At 24.8% G+C, this 13,795-nt stretch overlaps 1 protein-coding gene across 3 annotated transcripts in view; it reads left to right on the forward strand.

Moving 5' to 3' along the window:
• Nucleotides 1-13,795, forward strand: part of LOC129967021 (lysosomal alpha-mannosidase-like) — a 98,301-nt gene that overhangs the window by 78,375 nt on the left and 6,131 nt on the right. For all 3 annotated transcript variants that reach the window (XM_056081657.1, XM_056081673.1, XM_056081663.1), the window contains exons 14-23: nt 1,304-1,420; nt 1,721-1,843; nt 2,912-3,038; nt 4,265-4,338; nt 5,889-6,101; nt 8,317-8,435; nt 10,432-10,533; nt 10,782-10,869; nt 11,674-11,760; nt 13,436-13,666. In XM_056081657.1, coding sequence (XP_055937632.1) covers nt 1,304-1,420; nt 1,721-1,843; nt 2,912-3,038; nt 4,265-4,338; nt 5,889-6,101; nt 8,317-8,435; nt 10,432-10,533; nt 10,782-10,869; nt 11,674-11,760; nt 13,436-13,666 — 1,281 coding nt within the window. The remainder of the gene's footprint in view (nt 1-1,303; nt 1,421-1,720; nt 1,844-2,911; nt 3,039-4,264; nt 4,339-5,888; nt 6,102-8,316; nt 8,436-10,431; nt 10,534-10,781; nt 10,870-11,673; nt 11,761-13,435; nt 13,667-13,795) is intronic.

Here is a 13,795-nt window from a genome sequence, read left to right on the forward strand (position 1 = left end):
AATGTCATACAAAAATGTTGTACTTTATTTGATGAGGATTAGCTCCTTCAAATTGATAGCTGAAAATTTGAAGAAATTGATGGTCAAATACAAGAATTGCAAAATAAATAAATAAATAAAGTAATTTTGCTTTGTAATGATTTTTTTTTGTTTGTTTGTTAAATAATCATTAAATAATTTGTATTGGGATAACAAAAATGTTTTGTGTTTTATTTCATCTGAATTCTTAATTTTGTGTGACTTACAATTAAAAAGCATGAGAGGTATCCCACTTCTTAATATATAAATTTTGTTTTGCTAATTTCTAGATAATAAATAAAGAGAAATAGTTTTTTTTATGTAAAATATCAGAATTCTTTTAATATGCTATTATTTCAAATAATGTTATATTATTGCTTCCTTTCCTTGCTTTTTCCACTCCTTGAAATGATATTACATTATCATTAGCACATGAGTGTTACTTTTGCATTTCCTGCTATCTTGAATATTACATACAGGGAAAACAGGTCTTTTTTTTTTTTTTTTTTTCTTCAAACTGTGAGTGGCAATCTTGATTTTTAAGGATTATTAGTTGGTGAAAACAATTATTTATATGGCAAAAATCTATGAAATCATGAATAGATCAGGTTATTGGACGTCTGTTTTCGTGATTCATATTCCATAAGATTGATTCATGTTTGGAATTAATCATATAAATATTAAATTATCATTTGAAAATGACAGTGGGATTTTCTTTAATTTAATTTGACATAAGAGATAAGTATAATAATAATATAAGAGGCTCATAAAATATTTCTGTATTAAAAATTTTATGAGCTTTCAAATCAAATATCATAATATAAAGTTTAATTTGTGCTTTATTTGTAAATAATCATTTCATTTTTGGACAGAGAATTTATTTATCAAAGTCTTCATTTTTGTATTTCATTTTATTCAAAGACAAATAAAGAATGAAAAAAATGAATATTTATCTGATTTAAATTCACAAAAAATTGTCTTTCCAGGAAGTATTCATATAAATTTTAAATTATTGTTTAAGAACATCGATTATGTCTAACTTTTTTTGTGAAAATATGGGCCATAAAATATATAAGAATTATAGTTTTATTTTATAAAGGTAGAAAAAAAAAGAAATGGTGATTTTATTTTGGTGTTTTTTATGTATTGAAATTTATACTGAATTATTGATTCTATAACTCACTTACCGTAAATTGACTTTTTTTTATTATATAAAAGCAATTTTTATATTCAATTATTTAAATAATTTTCAAGCTTTCCTTGTTTTGTTTAATGTATCTTGTAGGATGCTGTTGGGAAAGCCATGCGCTTGCTGTTGTCAAATGATACCATATTGCCTCGACTTGATTTTTGTGAACATCTGAATGTCAGCCAGTGTGTTTTCACAGAGTTAGAAAGACAAGTAAGAAGTATAAGTTTATTGATTTCACAATATTATTTTTACTGTTTCTGTAATTCTTGGTGACTTCAAACAATTATTAAAAAATACCGTCAAATAATAATATTGCTATTCATCTGATTTATGGTTGCTAAAATATTAAAAATATTTCTCATTATATTTTGTTCATAAAAAACCGTTTTTTGGGAGGGGGGTGGGTGGAAAATTAACTTTTTTGTCATGTAATATCTGTTTAAAAAAATCTCATCTTTTGGTTCTAAAACTATTTACTGAATTGTGATTTCCCCTCTTTCATCACCATAGTTTCTAGTTGTGGCCTACAATCCATTAGCCCATCCTGTGAGAACCTATTTAAGATTGCCTGTCATGAGGGAAGGATACTCTGTCAGGCAAGTGAACAAACGCAGACGTTCAGTTCCAGCCCAAGTATGTATCCAATAATTACTTTTTAATTCTTTTAATTTTATTCTCAATGAGATTTATGGTGATGCCTATATCAGTTGGAATTTTATTTGTGATTTTTAATAATTGGAATGAATTTTGGTGTGTAATCAGTTTTTATTGATTTTTCTCTGTCAACATTTTTCAGTATTTAAATGAGGAGAAATTAATTATAATTTTAAATGTTAAAGATAATTGTGCGATTTTCTTTCATACTTGAAATTAAAAATTAAGTATTGTAATTTTACATGCCCTCTTGTTGTTGTATAAGTTGTGTTAATAATATGAAATCAGCACCAAAATATTCATTAGCTTTAAATTCTGATTAATTTTTTAAAGCATGCCAAGAATGGAGGGTTTCTTAAAAAAATAATGGGAAGTTCTGCTTCATTAGTGATAATCACACATTGTGCTACTAAATTATTCAATACTTTTCTGTTATTTGCATTATTTAAAAGTATTTGACGTGCTTATTAATTGAAAATTTGAATTTTGTTAATCATTAATTCAAAAGTAATTTAGGTAGACATATAAAAAATGAATATTTTTATATGAAATAGTTTATTGATTTGTATTAACAAAAAATAAGTATCTTTGCAGGTAAAATAAGTTTTTAGCACTTTTTTAAACACCACTGTGGTCCAAAAAAATGTATTAAAATAAAATATTCTATTTACAGAATTTATAGCAATAACATTGATAAACTCTTAAAAAATTCTCATATTCCTTTATATCTTGCTTTTCTTATAAATAAAAGGAAAAAAATCATTGTCATTTCTTTCTATTGCAGAAAAACATAAAAATTTTCCTTGATTAAATAAGTTCATGATTAAATTGTAAACTACTATATCTGTAAAAAGGGTTCTTTCTTGTGTGTGGAATGAATGTGCTAATTAAAAGTTTTTATGTGAAAAGCTATATGACAATTTTAATTCTTAAAAAAATATTTATTATTTTACAAAATGGCCCTTAAAATATGTTAATTTTATGCAATCATGTAACATGAAATTCCACTTAACCTAACTGCCAGTTTTTAATTAAATTTATGCTTAGGTTCTTCCCATTCCACCATCTGTAATAAGTCTTCCTGAAAGATCTAGTTTAGCTGTGAATGAATTGGTATTCCCAATATCTCTGCCACCTTTGGGATTCTCTGTTTATGGGGTGCAAATCCAGGATGGTAAGTATCCAGTAATATCTAAGATACTTCCAAAATTGTCAGATATTCTTCTTTTGAAAAATTATAAGCATATTCTTCAATTCTTCAGTAACTTCTATAATAATATACTTCTATTCTTCAATGATTTTTAAAATTTGGGTAGTTTTAATTTTTAAAAATTAATTATTATTTAAATAATTGGCTATTATGTTACATACCTAAATTATGCTCTATTTCTGGAAGAAATATGAAAATCAAATAATTTTGAGTAAAACATTATTATTATTATTTTATTCCTGGTGAATTTTTCAGCAATTAAAAAAAAATGATTTGGACATTTGTTGTGAGCTAACAAGTTTGATAAATTTCTCTATTGTACCATAGATTTTGTTCAGGACTATGTAGTTAAAAAGTGTAACTTGTGGGGAAAGTACGCTAGTTTTTTTTTATGTACCATATGTCAAGCTATATTTAATTGCTTCATGTCCATTTTATTTGCGTTTGTATTCATCGATGTTGTGTTTATATTACTCATTGCTATGTGTAAGTATGGAAATTTAACAAGAAAAAGGGTACCAAATTATCATATTAACCAGTCTCTGATACAATGAGATGGTATCAAAAGAACTACTTTTTAATTAATTTTTTTGATGAAAAAAAATTATTATTTTTAATAATATTTTTGTTATGATTGGAATTTTATGATTTTTTTCTGAAATAACATTATATACATATAGTAATCAGGAAACTGATATTATTTGAATTTTGAAGCACTTCAAATAAAATACAAGAGCAATTTAAATATGTGTAATTTTTGGTTATTATTTTTAATGCATGTTCCTTAGTTTCACTTGGACAAATTTATCTTCATACATGGAGAAATTTTTTGATGAAAGTTTTAATTAAAGATTAAATTTTAGTTTTTAATTTCACAGTGGCTAGATAAATAAATTGGGTCTTTCTACCTTGATGGTTTAAAATTAAAAGCCCGAGAAAAGTATAGATTAAAAAAAAAAAATAGTTTTTTTGCTATGATAGTGTAGAGATAAGAACATTTTCAAATTTTGTTCTCAGTTAAGAGGCTGTTTTGACAAATAAAGAAAGAGGATAATGTTTAATAAATATCTTTCTAAAATTTTTTCATTTTAAATTTCATTATATATTACTTTCGTTGAAGTACAGAAAACTTTAAAAACAACAAAATTAAAATTCATTCAAAGTATTTAACTTTACATTATATTTTTTAGATTATGAACCTGAATTAGACATAGAAAGTGAGCGTATGCCGTTTACTGTTCAAGATACTGTTATTCAAAATGAGGTGAATCATTTTCATACTTTTTAAAGCTTCCTTTTATAAATTATTATACCCATATCAATAATTTAAAAATTACACTAATCTGCATATCAAAAATATTTTACTAAGTGTATTTCAATATAGAATTTATTCAAATATTGCTAATTTGAAATCTGCATAATTTTATTTATTTATTCATAGCTCAAAATAGGAGAAAAAAGAACTTTCTGTCTCTTGTGAATAATAATAATAATTACTACCATTTGAAATATATTTTAGATAATTTATAATATATACTGGTATTGCTGTTTTTCTTGAAAGGGAAGTAATTTTGTATCTGTATTCAATTTCTCAAAGCTCTCAAGCTGCTTAACATAGTTGAACTTTTTTTTAAGCATAGTTGGTAATTATCTTTGATGCTCTTCTATTAACTCCACACAATATTAGCAATAATGAAACATGTTTATCAACACTTAACTCTACAAAGCATGATTTTTTTAATTCCATCTGAAAAAAATTTGTTTTGATATGATTTTGCTTGTACCTGCATGGTGTTGCCAGGTGATTACTGATGAACTTCGCTTACTGTGTAATTAACTATGAAATCAAAGAAAACCAAATGCACCAAAAAACAAGATGCAAATAAAATCATATCAAAACAAATTTTTTCAGATGGAAATAAACAATCAATAGGTCTTTTCGTAAAAAATAAATAAATTCAGCATGAAAAATTATTATTTTGGTTACATTTGTCATTTTAATATGATATTTTACATTTGTCATTTTAATATGATATGATAAGGAAACATAATACTTTTAATATCACAGTAAAAAATTTTCTACCTAAGGAATTAAACTGCTTTCTTTTATTGGTAGCAGTTCATTTTGGGACTCTTTTAAATTCAATCTATACTTTAAAATCTAAAATAATTTACAAAGAATTGTACAGCTTGAAATAGTAAAAGATCTTGGATGAAACTAATAAAAAAGTAAGAATTTTCATGATTAATATTACATTTGATAATATATTATTTCAGAGTTTAAAAAATCTCACAAAATAATAAATACTTTGTGAGATTTTTTAAATTATTATCTTTTTTTCATTCTTTCTTTGTTTTCGTGATGTTGTATCTTTATTTTGTTTTACTTTATTTCTTTTTATCTCTTTTCACAAAATTTAATAAATTTTTCATTGTATTATTTTTAAGAATTGTAAATTGTAGTTGAATGAATAGAAATAGACATTTTAGGCATTTGAAAGATTTTTTTGAATACACTTCAGTCAACATAATAAAAACATGAATGATTAAATATATACTTTCTGGTTTAATGCATTATATTTATGTATATGTAAATGATAATCACTACTGAGAAAATTGTGTGTTGTAAGCAGGCTTCTTAATCATCAGCATGATTTGATAATTATGAAGAAACTTACTTCTATTGTCATGAAATGTTTTGAATCTAACTATGGTGAAATGAATAATTTTTTACTGATTTAAAATATTAAATATGTTAGCACTTTTATTAATTTCTTGTCAGGTAGATTTTTATTTATTTATTTATTTTTGTAGAATTTGAAAGTTGTCATTGATGGATTTTCTGGCCTTATGAAAGAAATTATATTTGTACAAAGTAACCAAGGAGTGCCAGTAAAACAATCATTTTATTATTATGAAGGAATGCCAGGCTATAGAATGGAAAGAGCATCTGGGGCTTATGCTTTTAATCCTCAACATGATACAGCATATCCATTAGCTGAGAATATTACTTACAGAGTATTTAAGGTGAATATGTTATTTGCAATAATAAAAATAATTTGTCACTGATTAATTGATTTTTCTTATTTTACGATTTTAAGCATATTTAAAAAACATTTACTTCCTTGTCATATAAGTAAACAGTTAAACATTTTATTCAAGGCAAAATCTCATTTAACAAATTGTTAATATATTATCACCTGGAATGTTTATGTTACCCTTTACTGAAAATATTTCACTAAGATTTTTTTTTTTTTTTTGAAATGTTCACATATTTTCATTTATTAAATGTTAACAAATGTTGCATAAATCACATTTACAATTTAAATTTGAGTACCCATTTGTATTCTTATTTTTTAAAATTACAAATATGAATGACTTTGTTGAATGACATTTTCAGTTATCAAATGTGATTAAGATGGTAATAGAAACTGATCATTTTTAAAACAAAAGTTATCTCAAAATAATTAATTAATAATAAAATTCTTGAAATAAAAATAAGTGTAATTAAATGTCGTATTTTTATTCTATATGTTTTTAAATTCTAAAATTCATTTTCCATTTTTGCTAACATTCACAATTTTCATAAATAATAATTATTTGGTAAAGCAATAAAATATAATATTATGGTAAAGTATGTATGTAAATAAAAAAATAAAATGAAAATCATTGCAATGTTAAAAATTAAATAAATGAAAGAATTCTATGATTTATAAAGAAAAAGGCTTTTTTTAAAAAAATAAAAATATGATATACTCAAACTTTAAAGATTATTTTTTTAAATTTTATTTTTAAATTTTATTACTTCTGCCTTTATAGAAAATGATACTAAGCATAAATTATTTAAATATCTATAAAAGTTTTTGTATTAGAAAGTTATTGATGAGTTTAATCATAAAAAAAACTATAACTTAAATTAATTATCAGGATTTAGTAACTATCCAGTCAAATTTTAATGCTATTTGGCCCAAGGATTGCACTTCCAATGGTTATAGAGATTTCATATTTTCTTTTTCAACACTTTTTTTCTGTGAGAAAAATTTCTGCAACATATGTTGCACCATTTTACTAAAAAATAAATAAATAAATAAAAACTTTAAAAGAAATTGCATTATCCTTAGTAAAATATCAAAAGTCCAAAGAACTGAGAATCGAGTCAAGTTAGAATTACATCATATTGGATAGAAAGGAGAAAAAATTAACTATACACTAGATCCTCTATTGCAAACAATATGTCAACTTGGTTCATAATGTTTTGAAAATTACATGTTGAGTTTTAGAGGGCAGATAATACATGGATGGTCTTATTCCTGAATAACTTCAATGTCTGTAGATAGCATAGTTGAAAGGAGAGGAAGGTTTTTCTGGAAATGGCAGGCTCTTTGTTTGACTGAGAAAAGAAGTCAAAATGACTTCATTTACTGCATTGATGTTAAAGATAAAAGTGGAAAGTTTTATATTATTAGAAAAACTGTAAGAAGTTTTAATGAATAAAATTATATTTTTTAAGCTCAAACGATTTTTCAGGTCTTCATTCCTTCTTCCCATTTCCAGTTTACTATTTTGTTTATAGAATTTTTTAAAGAACCAATTAGTCTGTATGTTTTACATTTTTGCTGTTTATTTATTTCGACTGTCTCTTCTGTTTTAAAATTTTGATGTTGATCATAAAGTCTTCCTTCTTAAGAAATAAATATGTAATCAATAATTAATAGCTGTAGTAAAATTTAAGTCTGTTATTTTATTTAACTATTATTTTATATAATTATTTGGAATGCAAAGAAGTAATTACTTGAATTAACATTATAACTTATTGTGTGTATTTATTATATTAGTATAATACATTAATTGAAAGAATTGATATAATTACTTAAAATCTAGGCATATATTTTTATTGGTGTTTCATGGTTTATTAGGGAAACAAAATGAAACTAAATATATTTCATTTTCTTATGTATATCATATCTTACTGTTGTGGATACTATTTTGTTAAAGTTTCACATGTATTTTGTGTGTAATAAATGTTTGTATATTAAGACAATTGTTTGGAAATATCTTTATATTATGACAATTAATTAAATTACAGAATATCTTTTGAGGCAGTTTTCTAATGTATCTGTATTTTATATTTTCCTATATTTCTAATACATCTTATTTTATATTTTAAGAGTATATTATATTACCTTGCTAACTTCATTTACTAAAAATATTTGATTGACTTTTGTAATCTTTTATATTATAGGGACCACTAGTTGAAGAAGTTCATCAATTTTATGCACCTTGGATAACACAGATAATTCGTTTGTACAAAGGACAAAATCACATTGAATTTGACTGGATTATTGGGCCTATACCTGTTCAGTCAGTATAAATTATAAGCATAATTGTAGTAAACTGAATATTGAGTTGTAATTCATACATATTATAGATTTTTTCAGCATATGCAATTGTTAACTGCTGTTTTCTTAAAATAATGCTTTATGCTTATAATAGGAGCTAAAAGAAAGTTAAATAGCCATGGAATTCATGTGTGGCTTTTCAATTTTTCCCCCTTCTGTTTTGGTAGTATGAATTTTATAACTGTATTTTGATATTGGCATACTGTGGGCTCCATCCACTCTCTTATTTTAGTATTTAAATCCAAAAATTTTAAATTTAAAGAACATTTTGGCATGAAAACAGTTGTAATTGTGTATTGTATGAAATACAAATAAAGAAGAAAAATATACATGTTTTATAATACAGGATGAGTCTGACATAATCTACCAAACAAAGGAGCATGATAGGACAGCCACTGTAGATCTTCAAATCCTGTCCTATCTCTATCTGTTTGCAAGCTATGGTGGATAAAATGAATACACTATCAATCAGGGAAAAAAATCCCAAATAAAAACATTTCTAACAGACTTATCCCTAAATTAAGAACATATTTTGAAGAACAGGGGAAAAAAAACCTGTATGATTTTTATAGGTAACATTTTCATCAGGATTTTCAAATTGAAATCCGAGATTACAAACATACTACCTTAGGGAAATGTAAAATCTTTAATGTTGAATACCACAGATACCGATTCAAAATCAAATAAGAAAAGTAGAACTTTTATTGAATATTTAGCACTGTGGAAATAACTTGTCAGACAACTTCACATCTGTAAGAATTCATATTTGCTGATTTGCATGCATTCAATTTATCCACCATCTTTCTTTTCTTTCTTACTTTTTTTTTTTTTTACTTTTCAATGAATGTCTGTTTTGAAGAATACCAGTTTCTTTCTCGTTTAGCAAATTAGGTCAAACTCATCATTCAATTACGAAAGTTTTGGCATGTATTCCACTTATTGATATATATGTACAACATTTATGATAAACATCAACAAGACTAAGTTATTATTGCATAAAATTAAGAACATGTAACAAATAACAATGAATAGAATATAAAAAACCAATCAACACCCAAATAGAATTAGAATGATATTATTACTATCTATATAATTTTATTGAAAGATTAATAAAATAAATAAGAAAAATAAAACCTTTGTCTTTAACTAAAATATTATTAATTTTCTTTTTAAGAGAACAATATCTATAGTATCACAAAACGTTTTGCTTGATAGACAAGATAGCCAGATCTTTAAGTCTTAAAGTTTTTATTGTTTATCTTATATAATATTTGATTAGCTTTAGTTTTGAAATGCTTCTCTCAAAAATAACTTTGCTTATGGCAGTTGTGAGAAATATTTGGAGCAATATTATATTATTGGGCAGAGTATCTTTTATCTTGCATTTCAAAATAAATTAATATAGTAATCTATGTGGTTCCACTTTAATTAATTTAATTTTGTGGCCTTGTACAGTAATGAAAGCTCATAGTTGAACTAATTTGGGTGTGAAATCTTGTTTGTCGGTTTTGGCAGATATGTAATTTAGATTATATATATTCAATGACCTCCAAATTGAATAATATATATTTTCCCACCAAATTCCATAGTTTCTGAAATCTGACAAATTTCTGCAACTACTTTAGTTCAGGTTACAAGAGTTAATTTTTAATTCAAATTACATTATCATTTATTGTAAAATTTTGAAACTCCATTAAACAACATTTCAGTGATTTGGAATTTTCAAAGTTCTGGATCTTTAAAATGCTTTGAAAAGTCTGAGTGATATAATTTTCTGCAAAACTATAAGTAAAGTGAGGTATTAATCTTTTTATTTTATAAAGGATTTCTTTTTTTTAGGATTATTTTACAATTAAATACTATGAAAATGCTAAATGAATTTTTATTATTTTGCTTGCATTTGCCTCTTAGTAGTTTTTTATGTATTTTATAGTTTAATTATTATTATTTTGTTTTAGTGATCACATTGGAAGAGAAATTATAACTCGTTTTGATACTGATTTAGAAAATAATGGAATATTTTATACTGATAGTAATGCAAGAGAGACTATAAAGCGAGCGTAAGTAGTTGATTGAATTCGTATATGCTTGAAATTATTTTGGGAATTAACAATAATTTAACAATTTTTTAATTTAAATCTGCTTTAATTGCATATTATGTGCAAAATATTTAGGAAATATAGTTTTCAACATTTAGCTGGTAAAAATATAAGCAATGAAGAATTTTTTTAATACCAAAACTTATTCCCTAATTAAAGAAAAGATTGTATATTTTAATCTTAAGAGACTTCTGTTTAACTAATTTCAGTCGAGATCATCAAGAGAATTTCCCTTGGAATATAACTGAAAAAATAGCTGGGAATTATTATCCAGTGACATCATGGATATACATAAGGGTAAGATGTAAAAGTTTTATTATACTAAGAATTGGGAAATTGTAATTTTTTTTCCCCTGATGGTGCAGAAATATCTGCATTTTCAGGTGTTAAAAGTTTATGAAATGTGAGTATTATCTTATAAACTGCTATTTTTTATTTGAAGTTTCTTATTATTTATTTTTTTCTATTTAAAATACTGCTTAAAAAGCTGTTTTTAATGAAATAATGAATCATAGTTTAATTCTTATTTTATTATTCTCATATAAAAGAACATTTTATATTAGAACTAAATAAAGGCATGAAAATAAATTATTATTCTTAGTTTCACATTTAAAATACTAGCAGAACATCAGTTGTGAAGAGATTAAAATTTTTAAGGCATTATGATTGATAAAATCACATTGATACATTGGTGATTTTATCAATATTTTTCTTGGGCTTCTACTGTTAATTTAAAATTGAGCAGTGGAATTTTAAAAACATATTTTTTAAGTCAAATTGCAGTTTTTTTATGAAACTAATAATAATGTCATTTTCTGTCATTCTGAAAATTCTAGCCATTGTATAATATTGAAAATTGCTTCAAATTATTAATTTCTTTAAGTTTTCAAAAAAGAAAAAAGTACAAGAGTAACTTTACTTGTTTTAAACCTAATATTAAATGAATTGTTATTCAATTCATTGAGAGAGATGATGATTATTTTATAAGCTTCTGCTAGTTTTCTGCTCTCCGAACGTGTCGTAAAAATATGTGTATAAATTTTCAAATTAAAAATTTTATAATCATGAAAATAAAATGAATTAAAAATTTATTGCATTTAGGATGAAGCTCGCAATTTGCAATTGTCGCTCCTTACTGATCGATGTGAAGGTGGAGGCAGCATTGTTGATGGTTCCATTGAATTGATGGTAAGATTCATTTCAGTATTATAAAATTTAAGTTTTAATTGCTATTGCTGAATTCTAAATTTAAAAACTAAAATTTATATCATTTATTCTTAGCAACTGTATTGATATTACTTCATTATAAGAAGATTCCTTAGAATCTTTTTGTAAATAATAATAAAAAAAATGAATAAATATGCATACTTTGACAGATTATAACAAAGTTGTTGCTAATGATGTCAGTATTACTTATTATGTAATGTGATGTTAAATGTAACCAACTACAGCAATGTATGTCAGCTCTGCATATAGTTTAATTCTATTTGTCTTCACCTACATACTGATATAAGCAATAATAATAATGTTCTATAATCTATATTTATGATCATATTTTTTCTTTCATACTCATTTACTCATTTTCATATCTTTATTTGTAATTAGCCGCCTTTGGCGACCAGCCGGTTCGAAAATCTTAATGCTCGTTAAAAATTTAATAATTAAATATTTTATGCAATTCCTACTTAAATAGCTTTTTCATTAAAATATTTTAAAACTTCAAATTTTAATTCACTCAGAATATTATGAAGGCCTTCTGTCATAACGTAATCTGTATCTCTCCAATTTTCTGTTAGCTCCTGTAGAATTTATGATTTAATTTAAAGTGGAAAGGATTAATCTGCAATTAATCTAATAATATTTTTTACTGAAACAAAGCATTTTTTTTGTAATATGATTACTGAAAACAGAGTCACTGAGCATTTAAACCTTATGGGCACTAAAGAATATCTTTCTTAATTTATGTAATATCTCAAAAATTTGTCAACAAAATTTTTTCAGATTCATCATGAGTAGGTCTATTAATTAACAATGTTTAATTTTAAATGCATAAAACAGTAAGAAAATAAACAGAATCGTTTGAAATAATCGGCCGAAAAATGTTAACCCTAACCTCATTACTGTTGGGAAAAAAAAAAAAAAAAAAAACTGAAGTTTTACTCATTTGGGGAAAATGGAAGATTTTTTTGGCGGGAAAGTTAGTTTTTATTTAATAATTAAAATTCTAATTAAAAATTCAAAAAAGAGACCCCAGGTGCACATTTCCGACCTCCAAGGTATACATGTACCAAATTTGGTAGCTGTAGGTCAACACACACATGCACATTGAGCTTTATATAAGTATAGATTACTTTCAATGCAAACTAAAGTAAATGTATGCTAAATCAGATATGCTAAAAACAGAAGATACAGTTAAAAATAATTCCAATTTTTTTGAGAAGCAAAGAATAAATTTCAGATCAATTTGTTCAATAGTGCAAACTTTGTGTTCTATTTCCAGTTTTTTTCCATTTTTCTTTTTTCTGTGTAAATGTACTAATAATAATTATTTCTTTATTATGTAATTTAGATTATTTCAAGATACATTTTCTGATGTATTAGATTCACTATAAAAAACTAACATCTGATAAAATGATTATGTCCTCAAGGGAAATAATGACTCTACATTTATGGCATACATGAATGGCTATTTGTCAGGTCATTTATTTTGGTACTTGTAGTATCAAGTATTTAAAAACTTTTTATGTTTTATGATCATTTGCATCATTTCCTAGATTTAAAATCTTGGTCTTTACTATTTTTTTTTTCTTCATTTTCTGCATAGTCTATTTATAGTCTTTAATCTATATTTGTTTATTCATAGTTGCACCGACGACTTCTCTTTGATGATGGTTATGGTGTTAATGAAGCTCTAAATGAACCTGGATTTGACGGAAGAGGCCTTGTTGTCCGTGGATCTCATTATCTTACCCTTGGACCTATAGATGACATGACGCCACTTAACAAACGATTAACTAAAATACGATTTCACACTCCTGTGCTTGGATTTGCAAGGATTCCATATTCAAATCTTTCTCGGTATTCTTTAAATGATGTAAGTTTGTTCTAGATATTTAAATCATAATTTACAATTGAATTCATTCATTTTTTTTCCCCCAATGGAATGTTTATTTGCAATTTTAAAAGAGCAAAAAGTAATTCCTTTATTGGTTTGTCATTTCAA

The sequence above is a fragment of the Argiope bruennichi genome, chromosome 1 (assembly GCF_947563725.1).
Source record: "Argiope bruennichi chromosome 1, qqArgBrue1.1, whole genome shotgun sequence".
Taxonomy (NCBI): Eukaryota; Metazoa; Arthropoda; class Arachnida; order Araneae; family Araneidae; genus Argiope; species Argiope bruennichi.